Source organism: Penicillium crustosum, assembly GCF_028827405.1.
Source record: "Penicillium crustosum strain IBT 35664 chromosome Unknown utg000002l_segment0_segment0, whole genome shotgun sequence".
NCBI classification, from domain to species: Eukaryota; Fungi; Ascomycota; class Eurotiomycetes; order Eurotiales; family Aspergillaceae; genus Penicillium; species Penicillium crustosum.
Genome location: NW_026623123.1, coordinates 62,929 through 85,882, shown reverse-complemented (window position 1 = coordinate 85,882; position 22,954 = coordinate 62,929). Strand labels below are relative to the sequence as shown.

Below are 22,954 nucleotides of genomic sequence, written 5' to 3'. Positions count from 1 at the left end.
TTCAACAATTTTGTGACTTGTATGAAATTCAATACCAACAGATTCGTTGTTCAATTATGGGCTAGATGCCCCGTTTTATAACTGCAAACATCGAGGGGAATATACCAGGAATTGGAGTACCTCGCTGAGTATTGCCGTGATTGTGTGTTCTAGGTCGCAAGTACGAGATAGGGGATGGATCGATGTCGGCAATTTACACCCAATCTACGGCTAGGTGCTTAACTCCGCGATGGAAGTTGTCAGCGAGCGGCCTCTTAGTGGGGCAGCCAACCAATGGCTCTTCATCCCTCGGTTATCTATACAGGTAAAGATATCAACTCCAATGCAACAGTTCAGATATTGGAGATACCCATTGTTATCGTCCGATAGTTTCGAACTCACATATTTAAGGCCGAAAGTATTTTAAAATATGGTTGAAGACGAACTTGATAAGTTGGCTAAATCACCCTGATCTGTGCATTTCTAACAAAATTCTCAATTCTAACCATCTGCGCGATATATTTCCATGGCTTCTACAACCCAGGAGAGTCAGGACTGGCCTCCTGGCACGTTGCTCCTTCAGGAACAATGCTCAAACGACGAGGAGATGATTCTCCAGCCGCAGCCCACCGACGATCCAAATGATCCCCTTAACTGGGCTCCCTGGAGGAAGCACCTTAATTTCGGACTTGTCTGTTTATACGCCCTTCTCATCACGGAATTCATTTGTGCAGCGACTCCAACATGGGACCCCATGCATGATCAGCTCGGGTTCAGCTGGGCAATTTTGAACGACAGCTATGCTCTTGGTTGCGGGTTTTTGGGAATTGGCGCGGTTATCTTGACACCATTCGGCCTCAAATTCGGTCGCCGCCCATTGTATCTTATCAGCACATTGGTGACTTTTGGTGTCAGCATCTGGAGCGCCAAAATGCAAAGGCCAGTTGATTTATTGTTGGTCAATGTTTTTTCTTGTCTGTTCGGTGCTCTATCGGAGGTCATAATCCAAATGACCATTGCCGATATCTTTTATGTACACCAACGCGGATTGACCAATGCCATCTTCATATGGACCGTTCAAGCAGGATCCTCACTTGGGCCCCTAGCCGCTGGGTATGTTACTGTCTCCCAGGGGTGGCGATGGGTCTGGTGGTGGAATACCATCTTGTTCGGTGTCTGCATTGTTATATTTGGGCTTTTATACGAAGAGACAAAATGGACTAGACCTTCCAAGCGAATCAATCAAGATCCAAATGGGTCTTCCTCGGAGTTTGGATCAAGTTACGACAGCTCGATGAAGGCAGCCATGGATACAAAGAGCAGCGGGAAGCATTCGATATCCTCCGAGCTTAACCGCAAGGGGGAACAGGACAAACTTCTAACTCGCCATACTGTCGTTCTAAACAAAGATATCCCTATGCGCACATGGAAACAACGAATGTCAGTTACTGCCTCATCTCCAGGCCACTGGAAGATGTTTGCGTGTCATTCGTGGCAGCCATTCCTGATTCTGGGCACATTCCCGGCTGTGCTTTTCGTGGCCCTAGTCTACGGTGTTTTAATCGCTTTACAAGATGCCATAAGCACAACGATGTCGAGTCGAATGACAGAACCGCCGTATAACTTCACTCCAGACCTAATCGGTCTCATGAATCTTCCTCAATTCATTGGTGTGACAATCGGCTCTCTCATAATCGGACCGCTCAGCGATAAATTTATTGTTTATCTCGCGCATCGAAATCATGGTATATTTGAGCCCGAGACTCGGTTGTGGATGATGTTCCCTTGCATTCCGCTGGTAGTTGCTGGAGCACTGATGTTCGGATACGGTATCGACAAAGGTGTTCCATGGCCAGTTGTGGCCGGCGGAATAGTAGTTTGCTCCGCTGGGATTGCACCGATTAATATTGTTACTCTCACGTACATTACAGACTCATATACTGATGTAAATATTCCCCGCGCCCGTGATCAGACAGAGGGTTCTCGCCCTAGATCAACTTTCAAGACAATGCTAACCAGATATCAGATTTTGGGTGACTCTATGGTCGGCATCACGTTTGTGCGAAACGCTGTAAGCACCAGCTTTATCTTCGCCCTCGATCCGTGGTTTAATGCCGTGGGGATTCAAAATGTTATACTGTCAATAACTGCCATTGCGGTATTCTTCTTGCTTTTTTCGCTATTGTTTTTGAAATATGGCAAGGCATTGCGTATTTTAACAGCATCAAAATATCGGCAATTAGCTTCAAAGCAGATGGCACCTTGAAGTGAATTGGACTAAGGGATTCGGATCCTTGAAAATTCTTCCTGTTCTCTGAGGATATTGCTTCATAGATTTATACATTGCCTTTATGCCAGGGACAATCAGATCCTTATTAAATAAAATAACACAAATAAGTTGTAGGACAACTATATATGCTTCACCAGTACATGTACTATGTAAGTAACTAAAATGGCACCGAACGACAATTCCAGCATGTATGACGATATGATTAAACATAATATCCACTTTTGTCTAGCATTCCCCCTTCCATGGGCACACAAATTTGGCGGGAAAATACAATACTGTATATTTAATAATAGTATGTTCCACCTTAATAATCGAAATGTTTTTCTATACTCACTACGGACTCTCCAATCATGATCAAGATAGATTCATGAATGGTCAAGTACAAGTATAATCAAGACTCTCATTTGTCGCTGTTCTTATCTCCTCTGCTATGTAGAAATAGGTTTAGCGTAGGATAGATATCAAAACACAAAACGATCTGGGAAGTTCTCAGCGACTATCGCTCTTATCCGTCAACTCAGTATACCCACATACGCCAGAGGGAACCGCATTTGCTTTCTATCGGTAATATCCCGGATTTTAGCAAGCCCCAAGTACCGTGAGGTCTCCCTGTCTCTTCAATTGCCCATTTGTGGAGCCAAATTTCTCTCCTCTCGGTATTCTGACTTCCCTGCGATCAATGGACTTAAGAGGAACAACTAAATCACCATAATGGTAAATCCGAAGGAAAGAAAGCCAAGGACGCGAGTTGCGAAAACTAAGACATTTAGCGGGCGAGTACTTGAATTCGTGTCCCATCTTACGAAGCCTTTTCCTAATTTTGACCATCTAACAGCTGCTGGACATGTCGCCGAAGAAAAGTGAAATGCGATCTTCAGAAACCTGAATGTCTTCGATGCCTTAAAGCAGGTCGAAATTGTGAGGGTTATAACCTGCTCCTTCATTGGATTGCCGATGAGAGAGATGGTCATCCCATCCGGCCCACCTCTATAAAGCGAAAGGCCATGCTATCTCCACGTAGGTCCGCTACCCTGTTCTATAGCCGCCTGAACCTCACTTTTATTTTGTATTTTTTTTTCCTCGGTGTTTCAACTGACGCTTCCTTAGAATCTATGGCGTGGAAGCTTGATATGCAACAGGTGGATGAAATTCTAGCTCGAGTGGATGTCGAAGGATGCCACTTTGACATGAAAACGGGCCCATTTTCGGTGTTCCAAGTTTCCAATTGCTATAGACCCACGAAATCCGCGACCACGTCGTCTAGCTCTCTAGTTCGAACGGCAACAAGTGTATCATCACTGCTTTCAGCCGCAAGTCCTCTATCCATATCAGATCAATCAGCTGTATCAGACCAAGATGAGCTGATGGCTACCTTACAGAAGCCAATTTTCCCTTCTACAATATTCCACAACAGGTGGCCATTGGCAGCGAAACTTTTCCACCACTATGCCACAAATATCACGGATCTGTTACGCCCATTCCTCCACCCTGGGAATTTCTACGGCACTGTTTATATCCCACGCGCAATAATAGGCGCTGATAGTCTTTTTAGCAGCCAGGAGTCTGAGCCACGGCGCTTTCCATTATGGAGCAACATGTCCATCTTCTACTCATTACTATCGACAGCGGCATTTCATCTCCGTGGCATAAATTCAAGAGATAATAATGACCAATGCCATCTAATGGAAAACATTGGGAGGTTCTGCCGCATGATGGCATACAGACATCTTCGTACCGCGATGACAGGATCAATGAAAAATATTGAAGAGCTCCAAAACGTGATGTCGGCAACTCTATCTCTAATAACCATTGATGTAAGCGAACTGCATTACATTCTTTCAATTCTCCCAAAACACGAAATAAACTCTATGGCTAAATCAAGTCCAGATAATGGAAGGCAGCATGTCGGAATACTGGCTCCATCTAAAAGGCTTCAAACGGCTGCAAATTCTCTGCGATCGCTTACAATCTCCAATCCAGAAACTTTGCAAAACAGAACGCTACCTCAAGACTGTGTTCTATTGTCAATCCACCCTATCTCGATCAACAGACTGTGGTCTGCGCCCACTGCCATGGCCTTCTCATCTCCTCGAAAGTGACGTTGCAGACGACAGTATCGACAATCACTGCTTGCAGCATACGTATGGAGTGACACATACCCTTCTGCGATTTATACATAATATCAAAACGCTTTCTCGGCATCTCACATACTATTCGTTGCAGGGTCTGAGTTTACCGAATGGATTAGAGCGGGAGCGGGTGGCTGTGGGTGAAAAGTTGCTCCTTTGGAATATCGAGTGTGAAGAAATTGTGCTTTTTGACCAGAGTGAAGCGGCGCGGTTGACGGCAAAGATAACAAGGCTTCACGTCCTGGCTTTTTCTTACGCTATCCAGGTTTTTTATATGACGCATCTTGTCTTGCCGGTTGATCTAGGCGACCCAACTAATGATGAAATTGCGGTGAAACTTCAACAACAGATATCACAGGTGGCATCTTGCTTGCAAAGGATTGAGATCATCAAGCGGGACAACCCAAGAGTGTTTAGAAAGCCCATGGCGCCCATCCTGTGGCCTGGCTACATTGCTTCTTGTGAAGCAGAGCCTGGGAATCGGGACCTGTGGTTGGAGTGGTGGGCAGATATGCGGAGATATCAGATTGGGAATATTCAGCCTCTGTGGAATGCCGTTCAGGAGACGTGGAAGAGTAGAGATGAGGATACATTCGGCCTTAGTGGAAGGGGTGAAGGCAACAGTCACAACCAGGGCCTTTCGCGTTGCTTGCCATTATGGAGGGGCTTTTTACGGGGTAGGCAGGATATGATCTTCGCTCTTTAAAGGTGCTACTATATCTTGGGACAAAGGTCCGCGGCATGGCATGATGTAGTTCATCTGACCCCTATTGTAACGGATAAACATCCTTACCACATATAGCGAAGGTACCTATATATTTATATATTCGCTTGCCCATCTGATCATAGCGGTAAGCTTCTATCGTTGATATTCAACTCTATGTTATATATTTTTTATTATTTGGCAACAAAGCCGCAAATACCTTGAGGGAACTGACAACGTAGACATGATATTGATTTTGAGTAAGTTTGCCACTAAATCTCGAGATGTATATTTGAGTTACGAAACGTAATTGAAGAGTACTATGAATATCGGCGATTAGCGATGAATATTTTGTTATTTATCTCTATTTTAGTGTTTATTTATTTTTTACTATGAGAAGGCAAGGAACTGATCTTTTCATTTTGAGAGCTATTACGATCATTCCGGAACTTGTCTCAAGAAAGGGTTAGGTAGATTTCCATTAAAACAGAATGCTAGAATACCTTACAATCTGTACAAGGAAATTGGTCTTCCAGGTCATGTGAAAAATGACAAATATCTTCCGAGGCCAGGGAGTTGCCCCGCCCCCAACGATGTAAAGCCCTTTCCCACAAACAAGCTTTCCACCCCTCGGTGGCCTAACCTCCATTATCCAGAGCCTCGTCCCCCCACAAGGTTTCTTCCTCGCATAGTAGCCCACTAAGAATGGAATCTGCACACCTAGACCCTGCGGCAGTGGGCCCAGGAACCCAAGGCCCCCAGTTCCTGTGGGTAGATTATCAGGATGGCGTACCGCAGGACCTTCCTTTCGCTCGGACCAAACATGCTTTTATTCGAGCCCGCAGTCATCGATTACGGCGGGAGACAAATCTGGAGAAATTGAAGGCGTCTATGGTCCCGTTCCCGACTAGCCTAGTGCCGCCACCTCATGATGCGGGCCGCAACATACGCAATCCTCCCGCCAAAAATCATTCTAAAAAAGCTCGCACCAATGACCGTGATTTATGGGTACCAGTACTATACCAGTCTCCCCTAGCCGGAATAAGAGAGGCATTTCCCTCCCTTTCTTCCGCTTCAAATGCGAATCTTCACTTTGATTACTGTAAGCACAACAGTGAATCTACGACACTAGTAACTTTGCGTTCGCTAAGGCTATCTGACCGTCACTGCAGACCGTATCCATGTCTCCAAAGTCTCGTTTCCCTTTAGTGCCACAGAAATGGCCACCTGTTTTTTCCGGAAGGCCCTAGACCAGCCAGCTCTGGCTGAGACCATATTATTCCTTAGTGCATCAAGCCACACCGCGAATTTAGTCACGCGTGGAGCAGCGGCGAGCGAAGTGCGGAAGTCTTTCCGAGACATGATCCAACTCCGTTCTCGAGTAATGAAGTCGCTACAGGAGATCATAATGCGCCCTTCCGAGGTCCAGACAGAGCTGACAGTCGCCGTGATTACGAATCTCCTTTGTGTGGAGGTAAGTACCCATACCGAAAAGACGAAGCATAGAATTAAAAAGGGGTCCTAAGCTCATCTCACCATCTTCTGTTAGGCAGCTCAAGGGAACTTGAAGGAGGTGGATGCTCATGTTGCCGGCCTGAAAGGAATCATCAATGTTCTAGGAGGGTTGGAAGTTCTGGGAGACTGGGCTATATCGACTATATACTGGTAGGTCGCAATCCGCAATGTGGTGAAAACCAACTAACTTTGCATCATGGGTAGTTGTGACCTTATGAGGGGGCTCTTATTAGATTCACCGCCAGTCTTTGACCTTCTGCCCAAATGGGCGCTGAAAACCCAAAACGGTTGCGCTTATTTCAAGTCATACAACCCATCTTTTTCGGTCGGAGAACGTTTCTTTAGTTCTACATGGTCTCCGAATATTCCTCCCCAGCTGCAGTCAATTATTCAGTCCTTCCAACAAGTAATTCCGTGCTTCGAGAGCATGGCTGACTTGGAATCACGGACCCTTACCTTTGAAAATGATTATTTGTTGCTCTTAATGCACCGACTGTATTCTCTGCCGTACGACTACCCACTAGAGCCCTTGCATAATACAATTCGGCTCTCGGTGATAATTTATGCTGTGGTTCGAATCTGGAAACTTGAAGGAAAGCCAGGTACCGAGTGCCTCATCCAAAGACATCGCCAAAGCATCGAAAAATGTCTCGACGATCTTGAGCGGACGGCACCAGACCTACTTTTCTGGGCTCTCTTTTTGAGCAGCCTTGCCTCTCTAGGGCTGCCATCCCACGGCTGGTGTTTGGTCAACGTTCGAAAGGCTGCGGTGCAACTTGGTCTGAAAAATTGGAATGACGCAAAGCGGGTTCTAGAGGACTTTTTTTTCGTATGCCGTCCGCACAATGAGAATGCCAAAGCCCTTTGGGATTTAGACATAGAACGTTATAGCCGCTGTTTGTGAAAATGTTTCTTCTATCTTTAGGTTCCATGGTGTACAACTCACTGGACAGCCACCAAATTTCCAACCCCCCTTAGCTCAATGTTTATTCTGTCTATTTCTTTATTTAGCTTTGGCCAAACTCAACAAAACGAGAATTAAAGTAGCCACATCGCAAATCGTTTATGCGTAAGGCTTCCTTGGGGATTGAAGGTTAGGCCGAGGAGCCGCGGTCTCTTAACTCTACTATGCGGGAGTAGACTTTACCAAGTCCTTACAGACCGGAAAATAAATGGACCGTCATGATAACGGTACCATACAAAAGTACTTATATCCCTCAAGTTTTTTTCTATAATCTTTTATTATATATAATCCTCCCGGGGTGATTCGGTAAGTCGGCAAAACCGGATATGACTAATAAAAGAAAATGAAGTCATGTCTTTATAGGGTTTTGTCAAGTACTATGCATTTATGCATGCTGAAATTACCAGGTCTTTACAAACCGGGAAATCAATGGACCGTCATGATAACGGTACCATACAAAAATACATACATTGCTTAATCAGCTATGTCCGCCGAGATTGGAAAAGAGCGGATCTTGTCATTTTAGTTAGTTAGAGAATTTACATATGTCAGATTTACCATACATTGTCGTATCCGTCTATTTCTGTCAGTTATGAGCCCGGCTTCGTTCCAATTAAGATCTGTCTACAACATATAGACCATCTTTTACCTAGCTGTCGCCGATTCACAGTGGTTTTGACAACGGTCAACCCCTGAATCGTCGAAGCACCCCTATCTCCTTCGAAGAAGATCAGATTCATCGACGAAAATCGACAATAATGAATATCATGTTAAGCCTCTCCGCGGCCTCCTCCCGCGTCATTTTGAAGGATACAGAATCATGGGATGCATGGCTCTCATATATTAAAGCAATTGCAGTTGCATATAAAGTATGGGATCAATGCAATCCGTCTCTTAAGGAGGAAGAACGTCCTAAATTGGAACCACCTGAAGAGATCATCTCTGTCAAAGATGCCATAAAAGAATACCCAGAACACTGGTTCAATGTGAGGCTATCCCTAAAAGCAGATTGGGATGCAGAGAACAGAGCCTATCAGTCGAAACTACAGGCATTAGATCTAGTGGCGGTGGCAATTAGGCAGTCAGTTGATACTCCCTACCAGCCCTTTATCATTGATATACCATCACCTTTGGAGCTGATGCTCAATCTCCACAAACGATTTGCACCAGAGAGCGATCCTACATACAAAACTAAGCTCCGTCAACAGTGGCGGAACCTAGATAGAGGCCTAGATCGGAACACCGATATCGAGAAATGGCTTCTAAACTGGGAATCGCTTTACCAATCGTGTAAGAAGGCAAGGATGCCAGAAGCAGAGGATGCCACGAATCAATTCCTTGAAGCAATCTCTATAATGTCGCCTGGATTCTATGAAACATGGGCTCTCAGAGTACAGGATAATCAGGACATCCCTTTCTTCGAAATCATGACTCGGTACAAAGCCCACTGGAAGATTACCCATGGCAGGCCGGCTGCGCAAAGAGGCATCTCAAAGGCTGCTTTCTCGACATGGCAAGGCAATGAAGAAGCAAAGCCTATAGAGGCAAGGAATGATGGCCTAGAAAGAAGGCCATGTCCATGTGACAGGGTAAAATCGAGAGTTCATATGCCTTGGGCCTGCTGGGAAATCTATGAAGATAGAAGGCCTGCTAATTACCAGCCCTCACCGGCATTGAAACAGAAGTGGGAGAAGGCCATGAAGGCTAATCCTAGATGGAAGGCAATTGTCGACAAGAAGCGAGCTGCATATGCAGAAGGCCAAGGGGGACCCTTGCTAAAGAGCAAGCGAATACAACCCTCGACGATGAAGCCTTTGGCTTCTTGACAACCAACGCAGTCAAAATTGACACCGTTATGTCAACAAAAATCAAGGATTTTGAAGCCACAACTACACCTACAGAAGACAGATGGGTAGTTGATACAGGTGCTCAAATCCACGTATGCAACAATCGGAGCTTGTTTAGCACCTTTAAAAGCGTACAGAGCAACGTCAAAGTGGGAGATACAGAGACGAAGGTGGCCGGTATAGGCACTGTGGTCATCTATGGTGTAAACCCTACCACTGGAAGCGCCGTTAAGATGAACCTATTTCAAACTAGGTACTCGCCAAACTTCCATAGTAATCTGATATCTCATGGATTGATGATGAAGGGGGGCCTATTAATGAATCTCAGAGCAAACTGCATTGAGACAATTGATGGCCATCGTCAGATCTATAAGATCTACCACGATCAGAAGCTATCATGGCTCACCCAGACAAGGGGTTTTATAACCCAAAAGGCATCAGATTTGAAGCCTGAAATGACGTTTGCCACTAAGAAATCCAATCAGGAGCCAAAATCTGAGGCTTCAATTGAGCTCTGGCATCGTCGATTAGGCCACATTGGCAAGGCGCGAATTGTCAAACTGGCAGAGATGACTGAAGGAATCACTATTGCAAGCAACCCAGGCAAAGAAATGCAGGTATGTGAAGCTTGTCAATTGGCAGATGCACCTAGGCAAATCTCTCGCCGGAAGATAGGCCAGGCATATGGTATATTAGGGAGAGTACACTTCGATCTAGTACAAAACCAGCCTGCCTACAACGGTCATATATGGATGACGCACTTCTATCTCGATGGAATAAGGTGTCACTTCGTATTTACCCATATAAAGAAGAGCGAGTGTCAGATGGCAGTTCGTAAATTCTTAGCATTGATCCGAAACTGGTTGAAAATCGAGATCAGGGTATTTCATTATGATAATGAGAGAAGCGCCGGCAATGAGGTTGAATCTATGATTGAAGACGAAGGGTGTACCATTGAGCATGCACCACCTGGCTTGCCAGAGATGAATGGACCAGCAGAGAGATCTGGAGGCATGATAGTAAGGAACGGCAGAGCATTGCTCAATGGTACGAACCTACCCCACAATCTATGGCCAGAGACGATGTATGCATCTGCATATATGATGAATCGTACCCCTACAAAGATGGATGGTAAGTGGATCATACCATGGAAGGAATTGATGCGCTATGCGGCTCCAGATGGCTTAAAAGATCAAATTGTCAACCTGTCGAATATGAGGCTATATGGGTGCTTAACGTACTCAAGGCTTCTGAAGAGAGTACAATCTAACAAGATGGCTCCGAGAGCAGAGATCGGCTATCTTGTAGGCTATGTTTCAAAGAGCCTATACAAGATCTGGTTTCCATACAAAGGGCGAGCAGGCATAGGCAGAGTTGAAGTTGTAAGAGATGCTGTATTCGATGAATCGAGACAGTACTCTAAAACGAAGCCTTTACCGCAAGAAGAAGATGCAATTAGTACTATGACAAATGGACTAAGCGCTAAGAACTGGCCCCAAGTGCTCTCAATGGAAGAAGCGCAGTCAGAATTGAGCATAGAGATGCGTATGCCGATGTCAATTGCTCGCATAACTCTCAATGATGACGTCGAAAACCGAGAACAAGGTACTGCACCAGAGGCGGTAAATGAAGAAATCCAGGAATCTAGAGTTGTGGAGCAAGCTCAAACTCTAGATAGTAGGGAGGAGACACCAAGGGTCCCCCCTTTAAAGGAAACACCTGTTTTACCTTTAACACCGGCTTCAATGGCAGGCCCTGCTTCAGTGGTAGAACATATCTCAATGATAGAGGTAAGGGATCAAGAACAGATCCCTGGGAGCTTCCCTATGTCACCACAGAGAGCCTCACCACAAAGAGCACTATCGTCGATTGCTACGATTGAGAGTACGCCACATGAGAGATCTCCTACCTCGCTATCTTCGCCAGATCCGATCAATGTCATACAGTCGATCGAAGCTGAAGGGGGAGAGGGAGATCAATATGATGAAGATGAAGCAGAGATAGAGCGTCAATTGCAACAAGAGATGCAGTATACGCCTACTCCAGAGCCAGAAGATCGGCCTACTAGAGAGATCTCTGCGTCAATTGATGAATCTAACATCATCTCAGGCCCCAGAATACGGAAGCCAAAGGCAGATCCAGACTACACTGCATATCTATCGCTAGACGAGAAACAGCTAGCCGAGCCACCAAGCCTTCTATATGCCTTTACAACAGGTATTACGAAGAAGCTCAATATGCAAAACAGACTGCATAGAGATCAGATGCCTCCACCACCAGAGAACTGGAAGCAGCTAAAAATCCATCCCTTTGCCACGCAATTGAAGGCAGCTGCGGAGTTTGAAATTGAGACCTTAAAGGCTAAAGAGACCTTCTCTCAGGTTGCATTACCGAACAAAAAGAGCACCCAGATCTTGCCATTGAAGTGGGTATTTACATACAAATTTGATGCAGATGGTATGCTCGAGAAGTTCAAAGCAAGAATCTGCGTGAGAGGAGATCTACAGTGGATGTCAACTGAAGAAAAGAGAGCTGCTACACTAGCTGTCAAAACAGCGAGAGCAGTATTCGCACTAGTTGCCGCCTTTGATCTAGATATGATTCAGAGAGATGTGGTTACCGCATTCCTGAATTCAATGCTAGAAAGCGAGGTTTATACCAAGTGTCCACCAGGCTTCGAAGCACTAAATCAGTGCTGGCTCCTGCATAGAGCCCTCTACGGATTGCGCATGTCACCAAGGCTTTGGCAGCAAGAAGCTACAAAGGTGCTAGTAAAACTAGGCCTTACCCCAGTGGAAGAAGATCCATGCATCTTTACAACCAAAGGCATTATTGTCTTTTTCTACGTGGACGATATCATCATCGTCAATCACCCCAAACAGGCTAAAGAAGCCGCTTTACTAGATCAAAATCTAAAGAAGCAATGGGAGCTTCGAGAACTGGATGCAAGCTGGTTCTTGAATATACGTATTATACGTGATAGAGAGCAGAAGAAGCTCTGGTTATGCCAAGATAGCTACATCGAGAGCATGGCACACAAATACAATCTCGTCACAGAGAGAAAAATAGGGTCCCCACTGAGCATTGAGCCTCTAGTACCCTATGATGGGGTGGCATCACCGCAACAGATTCATGGTTTCCAGGCCAAGGTTGGATCTGCGCAGTATGCCACCACCATTACCCGGGTAGATGCTGCAAAAGCAACCTCCAAAGTGGCTGAATTCCTTACAAATCCAGGACCAAAGCATATAGATGCAGTCGATCGCATCATACAGTATCTCTATGAGACACGCTTTTGGGCCATTGAATACGGCATCAGAACACCAAACAAACAACCTAGAAATCGAGATACGACCCTGACGATGGCGGCGAAATCAGTTGAATTTGCAAGCGATGCGTCGTTCGGAGACCATAAAGATCGAAAGAGCTCCGAAGGGTATATCTGCAAGTTATATGGTGGCCCAATCGATTGGAAGGCCACTAAGCAGAAGACTGTCACCACATCGACTACCGAGGCCGAACTACTAGCTTTAGCAGAGGCAGGAAAAACCGTACAGTGGTGGCGACGAGTGCTTAATGCACTAGGCTTCGAACCAGATCACCCACTATCCATCATGTGTGACAACCAGCAAACTGTCGATTTATTGACGAAGGAAGGGGCCGCGATGCATACGAAGCTCCGGCATGTTGACATCAATCGATGCTGGATGAAGCAAGAAGTTAGCGCAGGTCGAGTATATGTGGACTGGGTACCAACTGCTGCGATGCCAGCAGATGGGCTCACCAAAGCTCTGACGAAGCAGAAGCAGGGACACTTCAGAGAGTTGGTTGGAATGAGGGACGTAGGTCACATGATTCGTCACATGACCTCTGAGAACAGAGGCTGTTTTGCGGAAACTGCATAAATCGACGATTTGAGCCGAGATCAGTGAGGAGACAGGTGAGGTAAGTTGGAATCACTTGCGAATCATTTGCGAAGCGGTTGCGAAGCAGCTGCGAAACAGTTGGAAGAAAGGCAGTCCTTGAGAGCTTTGAATAGCTTCAAGAACTGGGGGGGTGTGTCAAGTACTATGCATTTATGCATGCTGAAATTACCAGGTCTTTACAAACCGGGAAATCAATGGACCGTCATGATAACGGTACCATACAAAAATACATACATTGCTTAATCAGCTATGTCCGCCGAGATTGGAAAAGAGCGGATCTTGTCATTTTAGTTAGTTAGAGAATTTACATATGTCAGATTTACCATACATTGTCGTATCCGTCTATTTCTGTCAGGTTTCCTTGGCGGAAGGTAGGCGGAATATAGCCATTTTACTACCGAAAGGTTGCCGATATTATATACCTAAGGCAATCTTCTGCGAATAACCTTATAAAGGTATATCGTAATAAGAACCAAATGTCAGAAGCTAGACCCTGTAAGAAGTATAGGTCGCAAAGATTGCACTGTTGTGTCACAGTGTGGGTAGGTCACTAGCATGGTAAGAAGCCAAGAAGTAAGATTACTGTAATTTAAACGAGCTCATCGGAGGTACGCGAAGGCTGGCGGAGACATATCCTAATATGGACTAGTACATATTGTTGGGGTGCGCGATCACGTGACCCCATATCCCAGGACTGTAGGTTAGATAGCTCTCTCTCTGTTCCTTTCTCTTTTCCTCCGAGTCAGTCAAGCCAGTTAGTTCAATACAAGGTATTACTTTTTATCTTCAAAGCTTCCTCTCCAAGAAAGATGCATGATGCACCTAGCAATATAAAATCATTTTAAATCGATATTTACAACCTCATCCAATCTTCATCTATATTCCAGACGGATCTTTTAACTGATCACTATCTAAATATTTGGGGGCCTAGATCAGATTATGAGAATTCACAAGTAGAACAATTTTCGTACGCGCTATATGGATATAGACACAAATTATGGATCAGAAGAGACAGAATTGCAGCTTAATTATTAGAAGTGACCATGTCTCGAGGATTGTGGAAACGTAAAATCGGCAGTAAAATATCTTTCTAGGTGCTAATTTGGTCCCTAATCTTACCTGCTGTAGCACTTCTAGCGCGAAGTCAAAGCCTATGTGCATAAAGCATGCTGGGAAGGCCAATCACGACGTAGCATATCATCCGGACCAATCTCTTTCCTCTGGATTCGGGGCTCTGTGCCTTGGACAGCAGATGAATACTCATATCTCCAATTTTAAGCATGAATACGCTTCATCGATACCCAATCGAGCTCGGATAATTTCACATCAATATGCTTACCTCACCTCAAGCCTCAGGGATCATATCATCTATAAGTTTGCAGATATATTTGGCTAAGCCCCTAAAAAGTAATGACCTCTTCCTTCATGAAAGTATGAGTGACCACCTTGAATAATTTCGTCAAACCGTGCACTGATCCGCTCATAATTTTGCCCATATCTTCCAAGCTCCCGTAGCCGAATGGAAACCCAGTCTTGATAAATTTGGTCCGAAGTTGCGATTCCCGCAATGACTAATGACCAGGTAATCCGGACTAAAAGACGTGGCCGGCTTCGGTGCAGTTTCAAACTCAGTTCAAGGACTAAAGACACCGCAGTAGTTAGAGGGAGAATGATGTTATTATAGCTTTGGAACTCGGGCCGACCGGCTACGAGATTTTCGATGCAGAGATGGAAATAGACGATTGTGCCGTAATATGTGATAGCTGACCAGAAAATGGTCTCCATTACGCGACGATTGCCGGCGAGATCGCAAGAGGCGGACATTTTGGCTGAGGTGAGGAGTGTATCATATTCCTGAATTTATTAGTTAGAAAAGGGAAGACCGGAAATCAATGATCGATGGATGCATGGACTCACGATAGATAATGTATTTATTTCTTTGGTAATCCGATGGTATGGAGAACCTTCCCCAGAGCTGATATCCGGACCTGAGCCGTGTTTGAATAGTTCCGTAATTTTGAACTGAAGTACATGGCTACAGTGATATAGAGTCAAGCCCGGAAGATTTTCTAGATCATCCAGCTGAGACGACATGGGGTATCCATCGCCCCAGAAGCGGGAAGGGGACTGCCTGCTCAGTCTGTAGAGTGCAGGAAGGCTAAGCGCAGTATTTCCAGTCTCAGGTTGTAAAAAAAACCGAAAGATCTCAGTGTCCAGGTTTGAGGCCCCAGAGCCAAAGAAAAGAACTGCAGGGGTGAAGAGGTAGAGAGTCCAAAGAAGGAAAAGGGGAACAGACGTGCTACCCAGTCCGCCTATTATCGACCCTGCAGGTGGAGCGGGAGTAGCAGAGGCTGTACTACTTGCATATTCGCCCAAGCCAGAAAGGCTTGTATGGGGATCAGGTTGCGGCAAGGGTAGTTGCCTGTGCGTAATGGCAGCTGGCTGCGTGTTGCACTGAAGCAAAGGGACAATATGGTTATGGAGAAGTGTCTCAATCCCCCGGATATGGATATTGATCGCGGAGGCACCACTGCCAAAGCGGTTCTCATAGTCTATCATCAACCAAAGTGTGATGAAAATAGTCTCGATTTGCCGTGGAGTCTTCACCTCTTCCTTGAGAGCTTCTCTGAGACTCGACAAAGCTCGCCCGTAATGTACTCTGCCATCCATGTCTGATCGCTCACTGCTCGGCAGATGACCGAGGGGATTCTCCATGTCATAGAGTTTAGACCGGTGGATCTCTCTCGCAGCACTAGCCAACATCACGCTCATGACCATGGGTTCTTTGATCGCTATTTTGTGGTACGCGTAGGAGACAGTTGACCACGGCCACTGCTTTCCGACAAGTACAACCAAGATTGAATCCTGAATATAACTCAAGCATTCGCGATCGAACTCTGACAGTGACAGGGAATTAGCAGCCTGGATATTCTGGCCCTGTACGCAAGGTTGATTTCGAGTTGAGAGTGATTGCTGTGGATAGGATATAATTTGCGGATGAGATCGCTTCCTTGCACTTCTGGAAGAATTCGCAGTGCTGGTTCCATCTCTTGGGGATCTTCTGGAGGATATATCTGCTGAGGTACGCGTCGACCTGCGCGGGATTGGGGCGCCTTTCCACTCGCACAGGATGCTCGCGGCCAAGCACCGCCTACATTGTGGCTCCTCGTGCGCTTGACTTGGTAATTTTTCCTCGTCACACTTGACCTTGCGGATACGACAAGTTCGGCAACCTATACGAGCTGTTAGCACGAGGGTTTTATGCAAGGGAGAGGGTCAGTGGGTCCTTGCCTGTCCTGGAACGGGTCTTCCCCGGTTTATCCATTGTTGTTCAACCAGCCTAGAGCGACGGGGTTCTTGCAATGTTGCATCTGTCTCGGCTCACACGTTTTAAGAACAGTTATGAATTACAATATCAGTCGCCTAATCGACCTTAAAGCAGACAAAATATGAGGGAAAAGAGGCGGGGGAAATTTGGTTATCGGGAGGTTCGCGCTGGAGCCGAGTTGATGATGCCGATTGGCTGCGTCGGCAACCCCCATGGATGCGCTGCCGATCTCGGGGGAATACAATGCATATATCTTGGGTGGCCGTTTGATTGGCCAGCTTACTGTTTTATCGTTACAATCGCCTATACTCCACCTAATGATGCGAAATTGTTAGGGAAGAGTTATTTAAGAAAGTGAAAATCACGAGAATCTAAGTTCCTTACTGATAACAGACTCAAAATGCGGTTTTCCGAATCTAACAGCCGATTCCTCGACAGCGTGCAGGATGCACTTCATCGCTATGATGCGCAATTGAAGGATATTAATCACAAAGTAAGGTCGTAATCGGGACAAATGTGAACGAGATCGCTAACATCAAGTCAGATTTGGTCGAACCCTGAGCTTGCATATGCAGAATTCAATGCGCACAACAACATTTGCGAAGTTTTTGAAGGTCTCAAATCCGAAGGATATTCAGTCACTCGCAAAGCGTATGACCTCGAAACAGCCCTGGAGGTTAAATACACCTACGGAACTGGAGGCCGTGTCGTGGCTTTCAATGCTGAATACGATGCCCTCCCTGGAATTGGACATGCGTGTGGTCACAACCTTATCGCAACCAGCTCGATTGCCGCCTTCATTGCCACCTGTGAGGCCATGAAAGCCCAGTCACAGCAATCATCAGTAAAGGGATTTACCGTCCGTCTTATGGGCACTCCAGCCGAGGAGTCCGGCGGTGGAAAGGTGTGCCTGCTCAACAAAGGAGCCTACAAGGGCGTGGATGCCTGCCTTATGGTGCACCCGATCCCGATGGTGCCAGATCACCCAGAGCTGATGGGAATGGCATCCGTCGTCGAAGGTGGATACCTCGCCAATGACAAAGTCAAAGTCACTTTCACTGGCAAGCCAGCACATGCCGCTGCTGCCCCTTGGGAGGGTATCAATGCGCTAGATGCTGTAGTATCAGCATATGTCAACATTTCAATGCTTCGCCAGCAGATTCTTCCGACGCAGAAGGTCCATGGAGTCATTGTCAATGGTGGTGACCGCCCCAATATCATTCCGATGTCTGCGACTGTAGATTATTACATTCGCTCGCCGACCACGAAGACACTCAAACCTCTGACGGAGAAAGTGGTGAAATGCTTCGAGGCTGCTGCCACTGCCACTGGCTGCAAGGTTGAGTTTGACTGGTATGTTTGCATGCTTGCATGCTTTGGGCCTTTTGTTGAAAAACAATTAACCGTGTTATATCAATAGGGGCATCTCATATGCTGATCTGAAAACCAACCCGCCGATCTGTGAAAGCTTCGTCTCTGTAATGCGCGCCCTAGGTCATCACACTTTATTTGATAACTCGACACTAAGCAGCTCACTGGCCGGAGCATCTACCGATATGGGTATGTATTAAATGAAAAGGCTGTCTGGTTTGCAATGCATTTTCTAAGTGACCGTCTAGGAAACGTTTCATATGCAGTCCCTGGATTCCATGGCGTCTTCACTATTCCTACGGAGGGAGTCAACCACACACCTCAATTTACTAAGGGTGCGGGATCGGAGGAGGGCTTCAAGAGGGCACTCGCCTGCGCAGCGGGCATGGCCGTAGTAGCTTGTCAAATTCTTGTTGACGATAAATTTGCCGAGGATGTGAAGAGAAACTTTGAGGAGAATTGATTTCATGTGCGGATGTGAGAAAGCCAATGTTGAGACCGAACTTATATTTTCAAAAATATGAAGATTTTTCCTATCTGTTGAGACAGACTATCTGATACATGCCTTCTAGTTTCAACTATTTATTCATGTTTGTCGTAGAGAATCAGTCCTTGTTCTCTCCTCATTGCCTCTGTAGCACCATCTTTGGGGACTGATGTAGAGGGAGACGCAAAGCGAGAGAGAAACGCTATGTTGATATGAGTTCATTGCCAGGAGAGATAGAGAGATAGAGCGGAAGAGAATCAGCTAGTCGAGGAGCAGATATCCTATCTACCCGAGGCAGTAACACTGCGTCAACAACATGAAGTCGGAATCTTTCGGATATCGTATACGAAACGCCTTTGCTGAAAATATCACACTTCTGATAAGTATGCCCCTCGTGGTAGATCAAGACAGGAGTGCTTGCTATCTGGGAAATGACCCACAACCAGAGGACCAATCAGATACGCGACATCGGATATATAGCTTCGGCAGCTGTTCTTGGTATCTTTCCGGTCCTCAGTAGATATGCCAAGGCTTAACAAGTTTGCCGAAACAGCCAATGAGAAGATGAGAGAACATGTCCCATCCTTCTGTTGTATAGATTTATAATTTTGCGGGGAAAGGTTTATCTTTTATCTTTGTATCAAAGCAATGTATACCACATGCGAACCATGTCTTTCACATAAATAGTCAGGTTGCTGCTGCACAAGACATTTATTCAGTTCACCTTCGATTGACAGATTCTTCTTCCTTCTGGCTCTTTTCAAAATGTCAAAAGACTCAATCAAGAACGAGCCGCTGTACGGTGAGAAGCTGGATGGCCAAAGTGTTGAAAATTGTGCCCTTGAGTCTTCATTCCAATTTTCCGCCAGCGCTGAGAAAAAGCTGGTTCGGAAAATTGATTTGATGTGAGTTGTTTGAAAAAACAGACATTTTTTCTGGACTCGCACTAATGACTTTTGTCTAGGGTTCTTCCAATCATGCTGATCGCCTATATGATGGCTTTTCTCGACAAGCAGACATTGAACTACACCTCCCTTATGAGTATTCGAGAGGACCTTCATCTGGTTGGCTCCCAGTATAGTTGGTCATCCAGCATATTCTACTTCGGATACTTGTTCTTCTCGTAAATATTCCCTTCCCCGATGACAATCTAGCATTGTGGCTGATAACTACCAGGTACCCAGCATCCTTGTTGATGGTCAAGTTTCCACTCGGTAAATATCTTTCTACGGTCTTGTTGGTTTCCATCTTCCATTTGACCGGCCATGAGGTCTAACAAAAATATAGTATTTTGTGGGCCATCGTTCTGGCCTGTCATGCAGCAACTACGAACTTTGCTGGTCTGATGGTGGCACGTTTCTTTCTCGGATGTACAGAAGCAAGCCTCTCTCCAGGATTTACACTGATCACTTCGCTCTGGTACAGAACATCTGAACAGCCACTTCGCCATGGTATCTGGTTTTGCGGAAATGCGTTATCTATGATCTTTGGAAATTTAATCGCTGTTGGGATACTGCAGATTGAAAATGGCCTCAAGGCATGGCAGGTGAGCTTGAAAAAATCCCCAAGGATTTATTCCCTAGCCAGCATTACTCATATCTTGCAGTGGCTGTTCCTCATCTTTGGAATCGTTACATTCCTGTTGGGAATTGTCATGCTTTTCAGACTGCCCGATTCGCCTACTTCCGCGAGTTTCCTCACCGAAGAGGAAAAGCTCATTGCAACAGAACGAATCAAGGCAAATCAGACTGGGTTCAAAAATTCGACCATTGATAACTCGCAGATTGTGGAAGCATTTACGGATGTCAAAACTTGGTTGCTTTCAATCTTGATATTGGCTGGCAATATTCCAAACGGTGGTTTCACAACGGTCAGTCAATGGTGATAGGCTCGATATTCAAGATTTTTCTGCTGATATATTGTAGTTCAGCGGATTGGTCCTTCAAGGGTTCGGCTTTTCGGCTTTCAACACACTGTTGCTCGGTATACCGGGTGGTGTGATTCTCTTCGCCGTCGTGTTGGTGTCGTAAGGTTCTTCTTGAGATATTATATAAGAGTTGTGCTGATGTAGGCCCTTAGAGGTATCATTTCATCAAAGGTGCCTAATAGCCGGTGTCTCGTTATGGTCGGATGCTATGTGATAAGGTGACAATATTTTCGTTTTCAAATTAAATAACTCACAAGATGCTAACACCTTGAACAGTATCATTGGCAGTGCTCTCGTCTATGCCACTGACACCCTGGGTTCCCAATATGCAGGCCTACTTCTCATGGGTTTCTACTCGGCTACCATGCCGATTTCGATGGCAATGATCAGCTCCAACGTAGGTGGTTTTACAAAGAAAGCTACCGTCAGTGCAATTTACTTCATCATGTACTGCACCGGCAATATCATCGGCCCGCAGCTATTTTTCGAAAGAGAGGCACCAAAATATCAGGTATGTTTTTGACTCTGTTTTAATCTCCTACTGGATGAGTTACTAATCGTACAATAGAGTGGATTCCTGGCTATAATTATTTGCTTAATTGTATGTGTGCTTGACGGGTTCGCCCTTCTGTTCTATCTGCGTTGGACAAATATTAGACGCGACAAGCAGCGCATGGAGACAGTGTCGGAAGACCATGAGAAACATGACGTTGCTCAGACACAGCTAGTTGATACCACAGATCGGAAGAACAAGGGATTCAGATATGTCTTTTAGGTATTGATCTCAATCTATTAGCCGAGTACAGGCACATATTAGAACCTCCTTTCTATGATATTTATATATTTTATATCTTTTAGACAAACTCATAGTATATATAAACTTATATATGAAGCCCGTTTATTTTTATCTATTTTATTTAATTCTTTGGAGGGGGTTGAAGTTTGTCAACTAGATCGGTAGCTTTGGATTCATGCCCTTTTAATGAGCTGTGTCGAGTACTATGCATTTATGCATGCTGAAATTACCAGGTCTTTACAAACCGGAAAATCAATGGACCGTCATGATAACGGTACCATACAAAAATACATACATTGCTTAATCAGCTATGTCCGCCGAGATTGGAAAAGAGTAGACTGCGCCAAAACCCGAGAATGGGTAAGAGAAGTCGACCCGCAACCCGAACCCGCAACCCGCGCGGGTTCCCGCAAAAACCCGCGGCTGCATAATTTTCCCAATTAAGCCATGGCGAAGTGTAGACTGCGACATCGCCCGTCCATGGGCACCTCCTAGGTGCCCATCGCCCGTCCACGGTGGGCCTTGGGCTATTTGGATTTTCGAGTGCCCGTCCATAACGCCCAAGGCCCACGGGCATGCCCACGATGCCCACCATTATATAAAGTTGTCTTAAATATATATAAAAATTAGATATATAGTAAATTATAGTATATATATTTATATATATCTTATTAAAAATCCGGAATTATGATTGTAAATATATAAAAAATATAAATTTAGTTGAAATATTTTGAAATCTGTCAATTAAATTCACGTGTTGCGCTAATTTTGCTTACTAAAAAGGCCCACGGGCGCCCACGGTGTCCATGGACAATGGGCCCTAAGGGTAGGGCCCGTCCATGGGCGTATTGATAGTGCCCATCGCCCGCTTACATAAGGCCCGTGGGCACTGCCCACCCGCCCGTCCATGGGCGATGTCGCAGTCTACCAAGGCTTACCTTGCGTCACTTGGATGCGGGCTCTCATATGGGGGATAGGTAGCCCTGTTAGACCTTGCCAACTCCCATGGGAGTGGTCCCATGGGACTATCCCATGGGACCATATGGGAGTCCCATCAAGTCCCATGGGAGTGCCAAGAATGGGACTAAGCAGTCCAGTCCGCTCCCATGGGACTTTGATGGGACTCCCATGGGACTGTAAACAGTGCAAACATGTAGAAAAATGTGACCTACATAACTTATGAAGAATGCCACTGTTTTTTTGGGTATTTTAATTACTCAAAGAATAGAGATAATAATACTTTGGGCTTGGTATTAGGACAAAAATAGTAGATTTGCAGTGCTATATCTAGAGCGCAATTTCTGATAGATAGTAGAATTTGATATTTTAACAGCTGTTAAAAAATTCTATACTAATCTATCTCTATTATGTATAAGTATACAAATCATTATCTCTTCGTCGCTTGCGTTCTCTTTGGGGACGTTGTTGACTGAACGGAATCACTGGTAATTGGTGGCGTATAGAATGATCTGGCTCTGCCTCTTCTGTGGCGGTATCCATATTGTCTGGATTAACGTTGTCGGCTTCATCGTCTACACTGTCTTCGCCATCTTCACTATCACTGATTAGCTCTGGCGTATAGTCCGGAAGTCCTGCCTCCCTTTGTTCGTCAATCTCTGTTCTTTCGTCTTAGTTAAGAACGGATTTAGGTTGAACAGTATCCTCAGTTTCTTTATCTCTAATATCAAACCT

The 22,954-nt window shown here is 45.4% G+C and overlaps 6 protein-coding genes across 6 annotated transcripts; 5 read left to right on the top strand and 1 right to left on the bottom strand.

The window, feature by feature from the left end:
* Window positions 1–505: 505 nt before the first annotated feature.
* On the top strand, window positions 506–2,245 carry N7487_003530 (Major facilitator superfamily domain general substrate transporter; the record flags this gene model as incomplete). Its single annotated transcript, XM_056871277.1, has 1 exon — window positions 506–2,245. The coding sequence occupies one exon, from the start codon at window positions 506–508 to the stop codon at window positions 2,243–2,245; it is 1,740 nt and encodes a 579-aa protein (XP_056728997.1).
* Window positions 2,246–4,159: 1,914 nt separating this feature from the next.
* On the top strand, window positions 4,160–5,104 carry N7487_003529 (transcription factor domain-containing protein; the record flags this gene model as incomplete). The annotated part of the gene is made up of 1 exon (XM_056871276.1): window positions 4,160–5,104. The coding sequence occupies one exon, from the start codon at window positions 4,160–4,162 to the stop codon at window positions 5,102–5,104; it is 945 nt and encodes a 314-aa protein (XP_056728996.1).
* Window positions 5,105–5,806: 702 nt separating this feature from the next.
* On the top strand, window positions 5,807–6,770 carry N7487_003528 (uncharacterized protein; the record flags this gene model as incomplete). The annotated part of the gene is made up of 3 exons (XM_056871275.1): window positions 5,807–6,203; window positions 6,274–6,575; window positions 6,651–6,770. The coding sequence occupies 3 exons, from the start codon at window positions 5,807–5,809 to the stop codon at window positions 6,768–6,770; spliced, it is 819 nt and encodes a 272-aa protein (XP_056728995.1).
* Window positions 6,771–14,745: 7,975 nt separating this feature from the next.
* On the bottom strand, window positions 14,746–16,678 carry N7487_003527 (uncharacterized protein; the record flags this gene model as incomplete). Its single annotated transcript, XM_056871274.1, has 3 exons — window positions 14,746–15,207; window positions 15,271–16,586; window positions 16,657–16,678. 3 exons carry the CDS (start codon window positions 16,676–16,678, stop codon window positions 14,746–14,748), a joined length of 1,800 nt encoding a protein of 599 aa, XP_056728994.1.
* Window positions 16,679–17,081: 403 nt separating this feature from the next.
* N7487_003526 (M20 family metallopeptidase) lies at window positions 17,082–18,515 on the top strand (the record flags this gene model as incomplete). The annotated part of the gene is made up of 4 exons (XM_056871273.1): window positions 17,082–17,174; window positions 17,226–18,034; window positions 18,102–18,241; window positions 18,301–18,515. The coding sequence occupies 4 exons, from the start codon at window positions 17,082–17,084 to the stop codon at window positions 18,513–18,515; spliced, it is 1,257 nt and encodes a 418-aa protein (XP_056728993.1).
* Window positions 18,516–19,259: 744 nt separating this feature from the next.
* On the top strand, window positions 19,260–21,241 carry N7487_003525 (allantoate permease family MFS transporter; the record flags this gene model as incomplete). Its single annotated transcript, XM_056871272.1, has 9 exons — window positions 19,260–19,444; window positions 19,504–19,662; window positions 19,716–19,775; window positions 19,827–20,085; window positions 20,146–20,409; window positions 20,465–20,565; window positions 20,619–20,684; window positions 20,743–20,977; window positions 21,035–21,241. Coding segments are annotated over 9 exons (1,536 nt in total), but the record flags the coding sequence as incomplete, so codon positions are not given.
* Between the last annotated feature and the right edge of the window lie 1,713 nt (window positions 21,242–22,954).